The sequence below is a fragment of the Archocentrus centrarchus genome, chromosome 8 (genome assembly GCF_007364275.1).
Source record: "Archocentrus centrarchus isolate MPI-CPG fArcCen1 chromosome 8, fArcCen1, whole genome shotgun sequence".
Classification (NCBI taxonomy): domain Eukaryota; kingdom Metazoa; phylum Chordata; class Actinopteri; order Cichliformes; family Cichlidae; genus Archocentrus; species Archocentrus centrarchus.
In genome coordinates this window covers 10,670,422-10,690,256 of record NC_044353.1, presented here as the reverse complement: position 1 = coordinate 10,690,256, position 19,835 = coordinate 10,670,422, and the positions used below count along the sequence as shown (strand labels likewise).

The 19,835-nt window shown below is 41.8% G+C and overlaps 1 protein-coding gene across 1 annotated transcript in view; it reads right to left on the bottom strand.

The window, feature by feature from the left end:
* LOC115784292 (interferon-induced very large GTPase 1-like) overlaps positions 1–19,619 on the bottom strand; it is a 30,536-nt gene extending 10,917 nt beyond the window's left edge. Inside the window, exons 1-4 of the mRNA XM_030735458.1 lie at positions 19,537–19,619; positions 18,829–19,383; positions 18,253–18,272; positions 14,141–14,260 (exon numbers count right to left, since the gene is read on the bottom strand). Of these exons, the coding sequence (XP_030591318.1) occupies positions 14,141–14,260; positions 18,253–18,272; positions 18,829–19,383; positions 19,537–19,612 (771 nt within the window). The 5' untranslated portion in view covers positions 19,613–19,619. The remainder of the gene's footprint in view (positions 1–14,140; positions 14,261–18,252; positions 18,273–18,828; positions 19,384–19,536) is intronic.
* Between the last annotated feature and the right edge of the window lie 216 nt (positions 19,620–19,835).

Below are 19,835 nucleotides of genomic sequence, written 5' to 3'. Positions count from 1 at the left end.
GACCATGTTCCGCACCTCCATTGTTGAGGCTGCTGCTCAGAGCTGTGGCTGCAAGGTGGTTGGTGCCTGTCATGGTGGTAACCCCCGAACCAGATGGTGGTCACCGGAGGTGAAGGGAGCCATCAAGCTGAAGAAAGAGTCCTATCGGGCTTGGTTAGCCTGTGGGACTTTGGAGGCAGCTGACAGGTATCGGCAGGCCAAGCGGAATGCAGCTCGGGCAGTGGCCGAAGCAAAAACTCGGGTGTGGGAGGAGTTGGTGAGGCTATGGAAAAAGACTTTCGGACGGCATCGAAGCGATTCTGGCAAACCATCAGGCGACTCAGGAGGGGAAAGCAGTGCTCCACTCACACGGTTTATAGTGCAGGTTGGGTGCTGCTGACTTCAACTGAGGCTATAGTCGGACGGTGGAAGGAATACTTCGAGGACCTCCTGAATCCCACTGACACGCCTTCTGTAGTGGAAGCAGAGTCTGGGGACGAGGGAGATGACTTGACCATCACTGGGGGTGAGGTCACTGAGGTAGTTAAACAACTCCTTGGTGGCAGGGCCCCTGGGGTGGACGAGATTCGCCCTGAGTTCCTGAAGGCTCTGGATGTTGTAGGGTTGTAGGGTCTTGGTTGACACGCCTCTGCAACATCGCGTGGAGATCTGGGGCAGTGCCAATGGATTGGCAGACCGGGGTGGTGGTCCCCATCTTTAAGAAGGGAGACCGGAGGGTGTGCTCCAACTTTCGGGGGATCACACTCCTCAGCCTCCCCGGTAAGGTCTATGCCAGGGTGCTGGAAAGGAGGGTCCGTCCGTTAGTCGAACCTCGGATCCAGGAGGAACAATGCGGTTTTCGACCTGGTCGCGGAACGCTAGACCAGCTCTTTATCCTCTCAAGGATATTCGAGTGTGCGTGGGAGTTTGCCCAACCAGTCTACATGTGCTTTGTGGACTTGGAGAAGGCATTCGACAGCGTCCCTCGGGGTGTCCTTTGGGAGGTCCTGCGGGAGTATGGGGTGTCTGGCCCGTTGTTGCGGGCCATTCAGTCTTTGTACAACCGCAGTGAGACCTTGGTCCGTATAGCCGGTAATAAGTCGGATTCGTTTCCTGTGGGTGTTGGACTCCATCAGGGCTGCCCTTTGTCACCAATTCTGTTCATAATTTTTATGGACAGAATTTCTAGGCGTAGCCAGGTGGCGGAAGGCTTCTTCCTCGGTGGCCTCAGAGTCTCATCTCTGCTTTTTGCGGATGATGCGGTTCTGTTGGCTTCATCAGGGGGTGGCCTCCAGCTCGCAGTGGAACGGTTCGCAGCCGAGTGTGAAGCGGCCGGTATGAGAATCAGCACCTCTAAGTCTGAGGCCATGGTCCTCAGCCGGAAAAAGGTGGAGTACTCTCGCCGGCTCAGGAACGAGTTCTTACCCCATGTGGAGGAGTTCAAGTATCTCGGGGTCTTGTTCACGACTGATGGGAGAAGGGAGCGGGAGATCGACAGACGGATCGGGGCTGCCTCTGCAGTAATACGGACGCTGCACCGGTCTGTCGTGGTGAAGAGAGAGCTTAGTGTAAAAGCGAACTCTTGATTTACTGGTCGATCTACGTTCCTACCCTCACCTATGGCCACGAGCTTTGGGTAGTGACCGAAAGAATAAGATCGCGAATACAAGCGGCAGAAATGAGTTTCCTTCGAAAGGTGGCTGGCCTCTCCCTTAGAGATAAGGCGAGGAGTGCGGCCATCCGGGAGGGGCTCAGAGTAGAGCCGCTGCTCCTCCACATCGAAAGGAGCCAGTTGAGGTGGCTTGGGCATCTGATTAGGATGCCTCCTGGCCGCCTCTTAGGTGAGGTGTTCCGGGCATGTCCCACCAGGAAGAGGCCCCGTGGTAGACCCAGGACACGCTGGAGGGATTATATCTCTCGGCTGGCCTGGGAACGCCTTGGGGTCCCTCCGGATGAGCTGGAGGAGGTTGCTGGGGAGAGGGAAGCCTGGGCTTCTTTGCTTAAGCTCCTGCCCCCGCGACCTGGCCCCGGATAAGCGGAAGAGAATGGATGGATGGATGGATGATGGAAAGTTTTCCCAGACATTTATAGGACAGGAAGTCTTTGCAACACCAGCAGTCGCCATTAGAGGCTAAAAAATGGTTTAAGGCACTTGCACAATGGCTTCATTCTTCCAATCTGGAAGGTATGCCCATCTTTTATACTGGTTATGATACAAACTGGCATCAAAAGAGGGCAAAAGCTAGAATGACATCCAAGACCATGTTGCTGCCTCATTACGTTACACAAAGAGATGTATGCTACAAGTTCTACAACGTGGAAAGCAGTTCACAGAAAAAAAAACAAGCCTGTTATTTAATTCTTCACTGAGGTGTAGCACTTGTGTCACAATCAGACAGATGTATGAGCTACTGGACCAGTTCTAGGTTCGCTGGAGCAGTGGAGCAAAGCACAGTGAAGAGACCAGAACCAGGGACCCTTAAATGGAAAGCCGGCACTTTTAATAAAACAAAAAGCATTAAACAGGAACACTTACAATTAATGTCAAATAGATTGCACTTAACTCAGAATACCAATTGAGTATGAGTAGAACCCACTTAACACAACAACAGCATGAAATATAACAGTATTCAATACAATAACTTGGATTCAGTTCAACAGTTTCAGATTAATTCAGTTCAGTTCAATAGTTCGATTCAGATTGATCCAGTTCAGTTCAATAGTTCGATTCAGATTGATCCAGTTCAGTTCAATAGTTCAATTCAGATTGATCCAGTTCAGTTCAATAGTTCAATTCAGATCAGAAAAGGGGAGATCCGGAATCCTGCTGCCATAAAGCAGCAAGCAGAAGCACACAAAATTGTCTCACTATATGAGCAATATCAAACCGTATTCTGTCGATCCGGTTGCTGTCAGTCTTTAAGCTCGAGTCTCATGGGTCAGGCTCGCCATCCAATATCCTGTGTGTGTGTGTGCGGGTCGTCTGCAGCCACCGCACGAAGAAAAGGGAGAGAGAGATCCAGGCCTCGTCCGACACCCAGAAAGCTCTTCCCGACAACTGAAGCACACACTAAAAACCTGGCCTGCATAACAGGCCATGCAGAAAACTTAATTTACTATATAGGAATCATTACAAGAACAGAATACACTCTTTCTGCCTCCTTGTGAGAAGAGAAAGGAAAGGAAAATGGCGGCAGCTTTTTTCCTCTCGCGGCTAACATCGTTTGCAATGAAACGCACACTTAAATCTTAACATAAGCTATACACATATTCACGTTTGGTTATGCACATTAACTCAAAACACAACGTTATCATTAAAGCGATCAGTTTTCCACTTTTACCGATTAACTTCGGGGTCTCGTTTACTCCATTTGCTCGTCTAAAACACACTTTTCTCAAATACAAAAGAAACATCATGAAACTCACCAAAACTTCTCTGGTTATTGTTCTTAGGCTCTCAATAGTCACTGATTTCCCTTTGGATCAGAAAACCTCCGTATTTCCAGGGAAAATATTCTCGATCCACACAGCTACATCACCTCTCTGGTATCGCTAACTGTTTTTTCCTCCAACACTACGCTCACAGGAAGAGGGGGGAAGGGCACGTTAAAGGGGCATACCCACAACTCACTTTTTGTTTGGTGAGCTTAATACTAATGTTTCAACCTTCTTTTACAAGTTATCTGCAACATAAATTATATAATTAAAACTTAATATTTAATGTAATTTAGTGTGACGATTTTCTATTGCATTACTGCAATATTTGTAACCTGGGTTACATCCTCCCCTCCTTTTCCCATGCACGTCCCTGTGCATGACATAATTACACTGTCAACACTCTAGATTGTGTAGGCTCATTCAAAGAGTCTGTAATCACTGCACTTAAACTGTGGAATAATGATTGGACTACTGTGACCAATGGGTTCCCCAGCTCGGGATAAGTCAGTCTCTGTGCAGGTACTCTGCGTCTGGTAGATCTCCTTAAATAGTCATTGTCACAGTCTCCAGTATGATCAGTTTGTCTAGTTTCATCATGGTTTGTGTCTGGAGGAGTGCTAACTCGATCTTCCTCAGATTGGCTGTGTGTTTCAGCATCTTGGCCTGGGAAAGTCCTCTCGTCAGAGTCTGTTCCAAGTGTGTCGTTCTCGACTGGGTTGGTTTCTGGTGGATTTACCTCCAAAGAACTCAGTTTGTGCAAGGTGCTATCCTCTAGGCTCACATTGGGTAGGTTAGTCACAGCAGTTGCTCTTGGAGTGGTGCAATGAGGAACTATGTCTGAGGCCTGTTCAACTACAGGCACATGAGGTGGTTCAGGTGTGCTGCCAACCATAAGTGATGGACCAACCACAGGGGTATGACGGGGGTCTGCAGTTTCCACCATTATATCCCTGTAACCATAGAGGAAAGGGTAGCTATCTCCTGAATCAGATTCTCGCTCCTCTGAGTGATCTGAATTGTCAGTCCTTGAGTACTGACGAGTCTTTGGTCGCCTGGGTTTTTCCTTTACAGGGTTCTCAATTTCAGCTGAGGTAGCAGAAAGGAATCCACAAGGTAATAACAAATCACGGTGGAGAGTTCTTAATGGGCCATCTTTAGTCTCAGGCCTCACAACATAGACTGGAATGTCACCTGACTGTCTCACTACAATATACACATCTGACTCCCACTTGTCAGCCAGCTTGTTCTTGCCTCTGAGCCGAACATTTCTAACCAAAACTCTGTCACCTGCTTCCAAAGTGGATTCGACAACCTGTTTGTCAAATCTTGCTTTATTGCGATCTGCCGTTTTCCTTGCCATTTCTGTTGCTACTCTGTAGCTCTCTTCGAGGTGTGATTTCAGACTGCGAACATATTGTGAGTGTGACACAGACTGATGAGTGACTGGTAGGCCGAAGGCCAAATCAACCGGCAATCTTGGTTGCCGCCCGAACATAAGTTCATAGGGGGTGAAGCCAGTGACCTCATTCTTAGTACAGTTATAAGCATGTACTAAAGGCTTGACATATTCCCGCCAATGGCTCTTTTTCTTGTTATCAAGCGTACCCAACATATTCAACAGGGTCCTGTTGAAACGCTCAACTGGATTCCCCCTTGGATGGTATGGTGTAGTACGTATCTTTTGAATACCAGCCAACTCACAAAGTTCCTTAATCATATGCGACTCGAAGTCTGGGCCTTGATCACTATGGAGTCTTTCTGGAATACCATAATGAACAACAAAGTGCTCCCACAAACACTTGGCAACAGTCTTTGCCTTTTGGTTCGGGGTAGGTATGGCCACTGCATATTTTGTAAAGTGGTCTGTGATGACCAGAATATCTTTGGTGTTACTTGAGTCTGGCTCTAAGGTGAGAAAGTCCATGCATACAAGCTCAAGGGGGCGTGTAGCTATGATGTTCAGAAGTGGGGCAGCCTTTTCTGGTGAAACCTTGCGCCGTATGCAGCGGTCGCAAGTTTTGATTTTGCTCTCTACTTCAATGGCCATCTTAGGCCAGTAAAACCGTTTGCGAACTAGGTCTATGGTTCGCTCTACACCCATGTGTCCCATGTCATCATGCAGACTCTTTAGGACTAAGGATCTCAACTCTTCAGGCAACACTAACTGATATTGTGTTGATGCGCCCTCTTGTCGCTTTCGGTACAGTACACCATCTCTGACTATAAGTCGATTCCACTCTCTCAATAGAAGACCCAGCTCAGGGGCTTCTGTTCTGAGGGATGGTGGAGGTCTCTCCCCCGACTCCATCTGGTTGAGCACTGTTCGGATGCACACGTCATCCTGCTGTTTGCTCCTCAATTCAGATGCTGTAAAGTGAGGGATGACAGGCAAGCCACCAAGCTGCTCTTCATCCTGAAAGCTTTCTGGAATGGCTTTCGGATGGTGAGCGAGTGATAAGACTAAAGAGGTGCTAGGCACTGGCTCTTCAGGCCTATCAGCCGAGAGATGATGGACTAGATGCTTCTCACATATGGCTTTGACTGCACTTTCACTAAGATGTCTCTTTGTGAACTGCTGTATTCTTTCTAGCTCTTTCTTTGACAGCATATCATCAGGTTGGATTTCATGGGGTCGTCTGGACAGCCCATCTGCATCCTGGTTTTGCTTTCCTGCTCTGTACTGCAACTGGAAATCGAACGTTGACAGAGCTGCTAACCATCTGTAGCTTGTAGCATCAAGCTTGGCAGAGGTGAGAATATATGTTAGCGGGTTGCTATCAGTGACAACCAGGAATGGACTGCCATAAAGGTAGTCTTGGAATTTTTCAGTTACTGCCCATTTAAGGGCAAGAAACTCCAACTTGTGGGCAGGGTACCTTGTTTCACATCTAGACAAACCCCGGCTTGCGTAGGCTATAACCCGCTTCTGGCCCTGTTGCTCCTGGTAAAGAGCGGCACCAAGACCTGAAACGCTAGCGTCTGTGTGCAGAACATAAGGCAGTTTAGGGTCAGCAAACCCTAGAACAGGAGCAGTAGTTAACTTCACAATAATGGAGTCAAATGCTTCTTGGCAAGCCAGAGTCCATCTATTCCCAAAAGAGTCTTTAGGATTGTGGTATTTCCCAGCTGCTGCATGGGCACCAGAGTGTTTTCGTGAGGGTGGGTAACCTGCAGTGAGTTCATTGAGGGGTTTCACGACCTTTGAATAGTCCTTGATGAATCTGCGGTAATAACCACAGAAGCCCAAGAATGTTCTCAACTCCTTCAGATTGTTTGGTTTTGGCCAGGTTTTTAAAGCTGCAATCTTTTCAGGATCTGTCTCAATGCCTTCTTCGGAGATAATGTGGCCTAAGTATTTCACTGAGCTCTGGAAAAACTTGCATTTTTCTGGAGACAGTTTCAGGCCATACTCCTTCAGACGGGAGAGAACCCGCAGCAGTCTTTCCTCATGCTCCTCCAATGTTGAGGAGAAGACAATGAGATCATCCAGAAAAACCAATGCTTGTTTCAAGTTCAGCTCCCCCATGCAACGCTCCATGAGCCTCTGGAAAGTGCTTGGGGCATTCGTGATCCCTTGAGGCATCCTATTGAATTCAAAGAATCCTAGGGGGCAGACAAACGCAGTTTTGTGCTTGTCTGATTCTTCCATTTCTATCTGGTAAAAACCAGATTTGAGGTCCAAAACAGAGAACCATTTGGACCCAGTCAATGCTGAAAAAGATTCCTCCAAGTTAGGCAGGGCATAAGAGTCCTTTACCGTTTGGAGATTCAGCTTTCGGTAGTCTATACAGAGTCTGACATCACCATTCTTTTTCTTGACCACCACAATTGGAGAAGAGAAGGGTGATTCAGATTCTCTGATGACTTCTGCATCAAGAAGTTGCTGTAGGTGGTTACGTACAGCCTCTATATCTTGAGGGTGGATTGGCCTTGCTCTGTGTTTAAAAGGTGTCTCATCGCAAAGATTTATGTGATGTTTTATTTTATTGGTGCGGCCAAAATCGAGATCGTGGTGTGAAAACACCTCTGGCATGGAATTCAATTTGTCAGTTATTCTCTCCTTCCACTCACTGGGTATGGGAGAGTTTCCAAAGTCAAAGTTCAACTTTGATTCGTGCTCAGGATTGGCAGAAAGGACTTTGCCTTGGTCAATAGACCGAACACTCTGAATGGCATGTATTTCTGCTATCACAGTCTTTGGTGAAAGAGTAATAGCATGGTCTGACTCATTTTTGAGGACCACTGGTATGCAGCATGGCAGTTTGGATGGCAGGGTTGCTAGCCCGTCGGTGACTAGTAAGCCGCCAGGTAGGGAGGTTGACCTTGGAGATTCGACCATCACCCACTTCCCAACATTTCGGATTCGGCAGCTTATTGACCCCTCCAAAACTGTTGTCTGACCAGCCTCAATGGTTTGAGGGTCCGTGCTACGCAGTTTCACTTCTGCCAGGCTACAGTCAGCCTGATGCCTTTTCCTGGCTTCCAAGGTCTTTAAGACCACTTTGTAGCCATAGGGAAGTAAATGATGGGTTTGGGAAGCAATGTTTGTGTACTGCTCATAAAAGACATCTAAGGCATTGGTGCCGATCAATGGTGATGAAAAACCTGGACGTACATCGGGTACGATCAGGGCTAGGGTTGGCACGTCAATGTCTGCACCCAATAAGCTCTTAGGAAACCGGACTGTTGTTTCAACGTACCCAAGATAAGGCACATTCTGACCATTTGCTCCCTCTACTTCTAGCAAGTCATTTAAGGGATGAATTGGTAATTTGGACAAGTTCTCCTGGTAGAACGATTTAGGGACGGTTGTGACTTGAGAACCTGTATCCAGTAGACAGCTAGATTCTTGATCTCCTATGATCACCTGTGCTGTACATTTTGCGCCAACCAATCCTTTTGGCAAAGTTACCAAATGTCTGTTGCTCTTAGAGCGCACACTAGATGAGCGTCGTCCTTTTTTGGGACATTTTACCTGTGCTTCAGTCTCCATTTGTCCCTCAATGGAAACTGCTTCTAGTTTAAAGTGTCACAATCTGTGATCCCTTTCCTAGTGTCCCATGCTAGTTGTCTTTCCTTCAGTTGCCTCCTTTTTAAAGCCACTAAAGAGGGATTTGGTTCACTTTCACATTGTGGTTTGATATGCCCATCTTCACCACACCTAAAGCAATACCAGGCTTTAGGTCGGTTTCTTGAGTTGTTTGTGACTTGGTCAGGGGCTTGGATCTTATGCAACCTTGAGCTGTCAAGCGGGGGTTTGACTGTTGTTGAGTTGGGAGCTTTTAGCTTGAGAGGTTGTGTCTTTTCAGCTCTTTCACTACTTTTCTGAGTGAACCGTGTGAGCTGAGACTGCAGATCAGCAATCTGCTTCTTTATGTGCTGGATTTCAGGTGTAGAGTGGTCTACTGAAAGTGACGGAGGGTATGTTTCTAGGCTACATGGAGCAACGCCTTGGTAGTGCGAAAGCACTCTTGGCCTTGAAGCACTTAAGTGCTGTTTCATGCGGGATGCTTTGGAAGCACGCTTATCTTCTGCAGTGCGAAGCAGGAGAAGCAGTCCTGCAAAGGTGGGTGGATTTTGCTTCTTTTGCTCCAGCTGTAGTTCAGCTATTAAATGATTGTCCCAACATCCTCTTATAAACTGCTTGAGAAGTTGTCTGTCAAGGTCTCCTGCACCTATACCTCCCCTCCTGAAGGTGGTATTCAACATCACCTGTAATCGCTGGAGGTAGGTTGAGGGCTCCTCACCATGATTTTGCATGGTATTGAGGTACTTTGCAAAGAGATCATCACCATCCTCAACTGTACCATAGGCAGAGTCGAGGATTTCTAAGTACACACTGGGAGGTGATTCGAATGTCAGATGTTTCACTATGTCAATAGCAGGGGACGACAGACTTTCCAAAAGTCGCCGTGCCTTCTGAAGATCTGGTTGTCTGGTATCTTTTAAAAGAAGTTCAACATTAGACCGCCAAGTCTCGTAATCTACTTCATTGCTGGGACGAGGGCACCGCCCAGAAAAAGGCCTGAGTCTTGGGGAGTTGTGCATCATCTGTGTAGCAGCATCTTCTGTCCGCACTATATGCTCCACTATTACCTTCTGTAGTTCAGGCGGACTGACATCAGCAAAGCTTAGAGCAGTTGCCCTTTTCTCGCTAGGCACTGGTGGTGGGGACCAACTCCACCCCGGTGGCTGAATCTGCTGTTCTGGAGCACCACAAGGTTGAGAACTAACTTGCACAGCAGCCACTGGGACATGTGAGTCTGGAGTGTCAGGTAGGTCTGGTTCCATGTGCTCTGCTTGGGTGTCTGTGTTGTCAGAGTCAACAGCTTTACCGATGGAAGTGAGTTCTTCTCTTAAAACAGTGGCAAAATCTTTACCAGTCTGTTTGGCTATGTCTCTTAGCTCTGCAAGGTAAGTCTGTGTAGCTGTCTTACTGACTACTGGTGTGTATACAGCAGGTAGGGCCTCAATAAGATACAGAACGTCTGTCAGTGTCTTAGATAACACCTTGTGTGGCAACAAAGATGATAATGACTGAACAGCTGTGCCATGTACATATTCCACGATGACCTGCTTACCTCGATCTGTACCTGGGGTGTTTACTGGTATTATTCTTTGTATGGAACCATACTGCTTGAGGAAATCAAACAGTTCTTCATCAGCTTCTGTACCAGACAACCCACTGACTATCACTGAATTGGGAATTTTCACATTACTCTGCTGCACGACTTCCATGTTTTACTCACTTTGAAGGTCTCTGATCTCTAGCACTGTACTCGCTGAACCGCTCCTGGCTGGCTCGCCACTTTATATGTAGCACTTGTGTCACAATCAGACAGATGTATGAGCTACTGGACCAGTTCTAGGTTCGCTGGAGCAGTGGAGCAAAGCACAGTGAAGAGACCAGAACCAGGGACCCTTAAATGGAAAGCCGGCACTTTTAATAAAACAAAAAGCATTAAACAGGAACACTTACAATTAATGTCAAATAGATTGCACTTAACTCAGAATACCAATTGAGTATGAGTAGAACCCACTTAACACAACAACAGCATGAAATATAACAGTATTCAATACAATAACTTGGATTCAGTTCAACAGTTTCAGATTAATTCAGTTCAGTTCAATAGTTCGATTCAGATTGATCCAGTTCAGTTCAATAGTTCGATTCAGATTGATCCAGTTCAGTTCAATAGTTCAATTCAGATTGATCCAGTTCAGTTCAATAGTTCAATTCAGATCAGAAAAGGGGAGATCCGGAATCCTGCTGCCATAAAGCAGCAAGCAGAAGCACACAAAATTGTCTCACTATATGAGCAATATCAAACCGTATTCTGTCGATCCGGTTGCTGTCAGTCTTTAAGCTCGAGTCTCATGGGTCAGGCTCGCCATCCAATATCCTGTGTGTGTGTGTGCGGGTCGTCTGCAGCCACCGCACGAAGAAAAGGGAGAGAGAGATCCAGGCCTCGTCCGACACCCAGAAAGCTCTTCCCGACAACTGAAGCACACACTAAAAACCTGGCCTGCATAACAGGCCATGCAGAAAACTTAATTTACTATATAGGAATCATTACAAGAACAGAATACACTCTTTCTGCCTCCTTGTGAGAAGAGAAAGGAAAGGAAAATGGCGGCAGCTTTTTTCCTCTCGCGGCTAACATCGTTTGCAATGAAACGCACACTTAAATCTTAACATAAGCTATACACATATTCACGTTTGGTTATGCACATTAACTCAAAACACAACGTTATCATTAAAGCGATCAGTTTTCCACTTTTACCGATTAACTTCGGGGTCTCGTTTACTCCATTTGCTCGTCTAAAACACACTTTTCTCAAATACAAAAGAAACATCATGAAACTCACCAAAACTTCTCTGGTTATTGTTCTTAGGCTCTCAATAGTCACTGATTTCCCTTTGGATCAGAAAACCTCCGTATTTCCAGGGAAAATATTCTCGATCCACACAGCTACATCACCTCTCTGGTATCGCTAACTGTTTTTTCCTCCAACACTACGCTCACAGGAAGAGGGGGGAAGGGCACGTTAAAGGGGCATACCCACAACTCACTTTTTGTTTGGTGAGCTTAATACTAATGTTTCAACCTTCTTTTACAAGTTATCTGCAACATAAATTATATAATTAAAACTTAATATTTAATGTAATTTAGTGTGACGATTTTCTATTGCATTACTGCAATATTTGTAACCTGGGTTACAGAGGTGTTACCTCTCTCCTCAGTTTCAGCTGTTGCAGGCTTGTGTCCACCCTCTCCTCCTGTGCTGCCATTGTTCTTCTGTGAGTGTTCAGCAACACCAGGCCCATTTAATGGCTTGCCCTATGAAAAACATCATCAAGGTCAGCTTTAGTTCATCTATGATAAGATAAAGCTACCATAGCCTTTATTAGCTACTGAAAATAGATAGTTATAAAAAATAAAGTGCTTATTACTATAATGATGAGTAAAGCATATAAAAAAAAAGTCTTACCTTCACTCTGTCAGTTGTATTCTCCATCTCTTCTAATGCAGTATCATGTAAGAAGAAGAATAGATTGCATCAGGTCACAGTTTTATCAGATAGGAGTCACCCAAGCATCCAACTACATATTCATTATATGCATAAATTTTATTTCTTCATCTTCTTGCCTAAAAGGAAAATAACATTGCACAATTTTTTTGCTAAATGAACATTTTTTTCCCTTTTGGATCACTGGTTCATTGACAAAAACAAGTTTTCAAAAAATAACAAAATACTGTAATCATTAGGTGTAAAACAAAAAAGTCGTCTGTCTTGGACCCAGATTTTTCAGTTTTGGGATTTAAAATTCTTGTTTATTAAGGATTCAGTTAGATTTTTGTTGTTGTTGTTGCTGCCATTTACATTTATCTTCATGTATTTCCTCTTTTACTTTTCTAATCATATTCTCACATATAGTTTTACTTCCTGTCCATTTATCTCAATCGTGTTCAGCTGTGTTTAGTTTCCCTCCTGTTTACGCTTCCCTCATTACCTCGTGTATTTGTGTTCTATCTTCTTGCAGTATATAGCAGAGTTGCACTTACTGTTGTCACCAGTGATCCCTCACTTATCGCGGGTGTTACGTTCCAGGACCACCCGCGATAAGTGAAAATCCGTGAAGTAGGGATGCTATATTTATTTTAATACTTATACATTATTTTAGTAGTTATACACTATTTTAAGTTTTTATAAACCCTCCCCACACACTTATACACCAAATATATACATTACTGTACAACACGTACTATGCATGTGAAGAACGAGTACCGCAAAAACCCGCGAAACAGCGAAAATACCTCAATAAATATTTTACACTAATATTGACTGAAAACCCGCGAAAAGCGAACTGCGACGTATCGAGGGATTACTGTACTCTAATCCGACTACTTTTTCTCGGTAACGAGTAATCTAACGCGTTACTATTTGCATTCCAGTAATCAGATTAAAGTTACTTATCCAAGTCACTGTGCGTTACTATTTTTGCCATTTTCCTCAGTACAAAGATAAATTTTTGCTTTCTTCTTGCGTCTCGGGGAGTGATATCTGGCAGATGCGACAGTTAAGTCCCATTTTCAGCATGAACAGCACAGCTACACAAATATAAACAGTGGAGGGAGGAGAGAGATGCGCGTTTTCTAGCTGAAATACAGGCACTATTGTGAGTTTGTGTCAGGTAAAGATGACAATATCAAGGTCAGTTGTGCACTCTGTGCTGGCGACAAAGTGCTATGTAGCTTCAAAAACACTACGTCAAACATGAGGAAACATCTGGAGTCACGGCGCAGTCAAACTTACAGAGCGAGTCGCAACAGGTGGAGCGAAGCAGAGCTGTGGCTAATGCAGGAGGCCCCCAGCACCCAAACAACAAAAGCTGGACTTCAGTAAAAACCACTAAGTGGGGGAGAGCTGAAAAAGTTGAAAAGCCCTCTAATACACTATGTAGTAGAGGCTGGTATTGTGCCAAAAAGTGATCGTCTGCCAATCAGCAATTTTCGGTAGTTGCCAAAAAATCATTCCCTGTATTTAACTTGTTGACCTATAATCTGTGAAGCATATATCAAACATATCTCTCATGAATGATATCAGGTCATTTTGAGTGAGAAACAGCATTTCTATCACAAGGTAGAAGCTGCACTCAGTTTTTGGCAAAGTGACTTTTATATATTTGTTTTTTTTTAAGGTAAAAACTGTCTGACATTAAAAATGTATTTTTAAACAGAAATCTGGTTCAAAAGGCTGCAGAAATCACAAATATAACATCACAGTTCTATAAAGATATTTGAAGTGGCCAAAAAGCTCTGGATTGATTATAATGTCGGTACAATAACACAGACTTCTAAAGATTGTTGAAAAACAGGTTATTTCTGCATTTTATATATAAGCCCTTCATAAATCATGTTGACTGTACTCTATTTACCAATATAAGCAAAGACATTACACACAAAAACGCACAGAAACATCTGAATCACTTTATTACAGACGATCACTTTTTGGCACAAGACCGGCCGCTGTTGAAAGTAACTAATAAAGTAACTTGTAATCTAACTTAGTTACTTCTAAAATTAAGTAATCAGTTAACTAAGTTACTTTTTAAAGGAGTAATCAGTAGTTGGACTACTTTTTCAAGGTAACTATACCATCACTCGTTGTCACAATGTAGACAAAAACAAAGAGAGATGTTTGTCATGTAATTCTTCACTGAGATGTTACCTCTCTCCTCAGTTTCAGCTGATACAGGCTTGTGTCCACCTTTTCCTCCTGTGCTGTCATCTTTCTTCTGTGAGTGTTCAGCAACACCAGGCCCATTCAGTGACTCACACTATGAAAAACATCATCAGCTTTAGTTCATTTAAGATAAGATAAAGATACCATAGCCTGTAGCAGTCACACAGATGGGAAATTCACATTATCATAGAAGCAGAGTGGATCAAGCAGGAATAAACAGATGCAGCAAAACCTAAGACCAATGCCAAATAACAGACATGTACAGATCCTAGTGTGTACATGTGTGTATTCATGTGAGTGTATCTAGTTAAACTGTTTAGGATCAACAGTATGGTATGAAGTAATGGGGACAAAAGAAAAATACAGCAGTCAAGAACAGTTATTCACAGTGATAAACTTCTTTGAAAAGGACAAAAAAACAAAAAAAGTAAAAAAAAATATGCAGTTCCACTTTTTATCTTTTAAAACCTGAACTTTTCAGGTTTTAAAAAATACAAAAAATAAAAATGGAAGAAAAATACAGACTACAATGTAGAAAAATCCTATATTATATACTGCTGAAAATAATTGAAGGAACATTGAAAATATGTCAGATTTCAACGGGAAAAAAAAATCTTACTGGATATCTATACTGATGTAACGTGAAAGTACATTATATGACACTAATTCTCTCTCAGCTAAAATAAACAGCACAATGGAGACAGAGAATTTTCTCAACAGCTTCTTTGTTTACTCCTCCACACTTGTGTATATTATAACTTCCTTGTTTGAACGTCCTGGGTGACTTATACAACCAATCAGAAGCCAGAAACTTCTAGCCTTATGCAAATGTGGGAAAACCACAGAGGTAGGTTCATCATGGTATTAAAACTGCACTGAAAGGTGCATAAATAAACATCCAAACATGTACGTACCAAAAACATATTAACACCAAATATAAATGCAAATATGTATATAGTTAGCTCTGTAACCACATCCCCATAAATTAAGTGAAATACAAGTTTGCCTCCAAACTTTACACTGATATGACTGGGTAATGTTTTAAGGAATGAAAAGTTGCTACACTGTTAGATGGAAATGAAAACTGAATTCGAAGATACAAACTGAGAAAATGATGGAATATATACACAATACCAGTCAAAAGTTTGGACACACTCACCAATTCATATAAATGTGTGTGTGTGTGTGTGTGTGTGTGTGTGTGTGTGTGTGTGTGTGTGTGTGTGTGTGTGTGTGTGTGTGTGTGTGTGTGTGTGTGTGTGTGTGTGTTGGACGTATGTTAGTAGGTACTGAGTATTACATATTAAGATACAGTGCAAGCAGTATATTTAGAATAAATGGGCACAAAAAATAAAGAAAGCACTCAAGGCCAGTTATTCACAGTGACAATACTTTCTTTAAAGATGCATTTTGGGGTCAACTTGAAGGAAAAGCAGATGTGAAATGTAAAAGTGAGGTCAGAGGTCAAATGTGACAGAATGTATGGATGCAAACTATAATGTGATGCTTAGAATCACCATATACTAGTATCATTTCTTAAATGTTGCTAATACAAAAAAAAAAAGAAACAGAGTTTAAAGATAAAAGACATTTTATGAAAGTTTTACCTTGTTTGACCTTGAAGGTCAATGATCCAAAGTGACCTGATATTTAGAATCCCCACATATCATTCCCTTTATGCCTATATGATGTCTGAATAAACAATGGCAGTAAGAAACCTAGTTTTAAATAGCTCTATATACCGTTACTATCACTTTGACCTTGAGATCCGTCTATTGACCTTGATGGAGAGGTCAGAGGTCAAATATGACATGATATTTTAAGTCTTTATACAGTATTTTCTGTATGTTGACAATACATACTTTTAAGAATCATAGTTTCAAAGTTATAAGGTTTTCTGTCCATTTATGACAATTAATCACTAAGTTGACCTTGAAGACCTTGGTGGGTGTAAGACAAATGTTAATGGATTGTTAACATGATCCCACTCTACAGTCCTATAAAGTTTTATCAGAATTCATTCAAAACTTTTAGCTATCATGTTTACAGACAGAAAAAATGACACACACACAAACACTACCAAAAACATAACCTTCTTGGCAGAGACAATAAATAATTCACATTAAATGGAAACAGAGACCATGTGCCCAATGCAAAGGTTGTGCATTTTGAACATAGTAGAAGAACATAATATAAAACATAGAGGAAAGACAAAAAGTTTGCCAATGACCTTCCTCCTTTTTTTAAAAAATATTTTTAAAAATCTCCTTTTAAGAATAGCTTTGTAAACAAACTTGAATGAAAGCTGTTGCACTGCAAATATGTACGTGAACAGTGCTGACAGCAATATGCATTTGGAAGTTTCAGGGTAATGTATCCAGTAACCCCAGCTGCTTTCCTGTGAACCACCTGGTTTGGGGGAATCACAGCTCTCTTACTTTCACTTTTACTTTCATAAGAGGGGTGTAAGGGTGATTGTTGAAGCGTGTGTGTGTGTGTGTGTGTGTGTGTTGGACGCATGTTAGTAGGTATTGAGTACAGTAATCCCTCGCTACTTCGCGGTTCGCTTTTCATGGACTCGTTGTTTCGCGGGTTTTCCATCAATATTAGTGTAAAAATATTTATTTCGGTATTTTCGCTGTTTCGCGGGTTTTTGCGGTACTCGTTCTTCATATGCGTAGTGCGTGTTGTACAGTAATGTATATATTTGGTGTATAAGTGTGTGGGGAGGGTTTATAAAAACTTAAAATAGTGTATAACTACTAAAATAATGTATAAGTATTAAAATAAATATAGCATCCCTACTTCACGGATTTTCACTTATCGCGGGTGGTCCTGGAACGTAACACCCGCGATAAGTGAGGGATTACTGTATTACATATTAAGATATATACAGATGCCTGTTTGTCCATCTGTGTATTCACATGTGTACATCTGGTTACAGTGCAAGCAGTATAGTTAGGATAAATGGGCACAAAAGAAAAAGACAGCAGTCAAGCCCAATTATTCACAGTGTTAGACTGATTTGAAAAAAAAATACAAAAAAACTTTTATCTTTCAAAACCAGAACTTTTCAGTGAGAATACATTTCAAATGAAAACATAAAGTTTTAAAAAATAAAGTGCTTATTGCTGCACTGATGATCAAGTACATCAAAAAAGAGAATCTTACCTTTTCCCTGTCAGCCATATTCTCCATCACTTCTAATGCAGGATCATGTAAGAAGAACAAAATTGTACTGTCATGGTTTTATGAGGCAATAGTCACCTAAGCGTCCTACATATAATTCATTATATGTGTAAATTTTATTTCTTCATCTGCTTGTCTAAAAGGAAAATGCATATTTTAAAGGACTTATTGTTGTTGTTATTATTATTTTTTTTAACTATAGTATTTTTTTCTTGGTTTATTTTGTAACTTATACTGTATGATGTAATTTCAGATTCAATGTGTATTGTAGAAGGATAAATGGAAAATGAAGTCCTCATAAAATATTTTAAAAAACAAAATATTGTAGCTCATTAGTGTAAAACAAGGTCAAGTTTGTTTTTTTTACCAGTATTAAAATATTAAATATTCATATATATATATATATATATAAGTCTTGCAAAATACTGTAGGTTGTTAGTGCAAAATATCTTAGAAGAAACTGAGATTACCTGTATTTTAAGTATCAGACAATTTAATAGTACCTACACTTATAAAGCTGATGAAATACCTTGCAGATATATGGAATTTCCTTTCTTTTCTTTTCTTTCCTTTTTTTTTTTTTGAACTGTTTTCTTACAAAAAACAAAATTCTACAGATATAATTACTAGGGGTGGGACTTTAACGCATTAATTTCGATTAATTAATTACGGGGAAAATAACCAACTAAAAATTTTAATGTATTTTAATCGCAGTTTACACCGTGGAACGTTTCTCAGTGCACGAGTTCCAGGCATACAGATTATATTGATGCACAATGTGATAAGAATGATGAGGAGCTGTGTCCAAATTAAGGGGCCACATCCTTCACAGCCCACGAAGACCGCAAAGGGAGGAAGTGAGCAGCTAGCCTTCATATCAGAGTCGCCTGCCCTCACCTCTGCGTAGCTCATGTTACCTAGTAACCGTGACAGTGCGAAGCACAGCTGTGTAAAAACAGCTGGTTAAACGGAGAACGAACTTTTGCTCCTTTTTGTGGTTTGATTTTAAATCTTTAATTCAAAATAAGCTGTTAAAACAAGCATACCACATTTCAGCATCAAGGAATACAGCTGAGCTAATGATTAATTTCCAACTATATTAATTGAGACATTAATGTTGAATAAAACTATCTAGTTATGATGCTTAACTTTAATTTCAGGAGTTTATCACAGGAGCACTAATGCCCTTCGTTGGTCTGTGTAGTAGACTGGTGGGAAAATAAACAAAATTTTGAAGTTTAAGGTTATATAGACTGATTCATTCATCAACCAAACTTGAATTCATATTTCTCATGTTAAATATTGAAATGTGATTAAAATGCGATTAATTTCGATTAATTAATTACAAAGCTTATAATTAATTAGATTATTTTTTTTAATCGAGTCCCACCCGTAAAAATTACCAATATTTTCTCAAAAATGATCAAATTAAGGCTTTAACCTATTTTTCCAGTTATTGACATAAAATCTCACCATTTCCGATCCCTTTTTCCTTGTCACATCTGTGGTCCAGGTATTCTCTCTGCTCTTCGTGTCTACTGTGGAGACTGTTTTCAGAGACCATGGCATCTATTTTTTCTAACAGATCTATAATCTCGTTTGCGTCCGTCATGCTTCTGGTACATGTGTGGAACCTTTTTTCAGCAAAACTGCTGTTAGTTTTCAGGTCTGTCAGTGCACTTTCACATTTATCACCTGGCTCATGAGTCACAACTGTCATTACATAAGAGAGAATTCCTTCCCCAAAAGCTTTTTCTAGCTGCTGCACTGCTGAGCTGTACTGGCTGTTATGCTGGCCATATGGTAACAGTAAGAGAAAGACATGATTTCCCTCATTTAATAAGATTTTGTCAGTATTTTGGAGCCCAAGCAGGTTAATGACAGCAATGTGCCGACCACAGAAATCATACAGTTTGGATGAAAACTGTTCCACATTTGTTTGGTCTTCATGGTCAAGTAAGATGTTTTTTGGTACGATCTCGATGGAGTTTGTGTCACCAAGTAACACAAGTGTGAGCTCAGGCAGCTCTGAAACAAACACAAGAACATCACTAGGTTATACTACAGAGTTGGCGATGTCAAAGCTGTATAAAGATAAAAAAGAAAACTGTAGGATAAATTATAAAATCAGTGGCATCATCAATATTCTTAACAAATGTTATTTTTAGAATTTCAGATTACCCTTGGTCTTAGTCACAGATTCGGTTTCAGGTTCCCCCGCCCCTCCAGCTGCTGTGTCATCACTGTTTTCTTCCATCTTATCTTCTGTTCATTTTTACAGTCACAGAAAAATGCCCAAAAATGTAACTTCACATTTCAAAGCTATTTGAAATAATCAAAGCACAACATGTAACAGTCCATGGAAAAAGTATAATGTATGAGAAATGCTAGTTTAGGGGGTGTTTCCTACTTTCTTTATCCTACTTGTGTCATGTCCTGGGCCGGTGGCCCAGTGTTTTATGTTTTCTTGGTATTGTTTC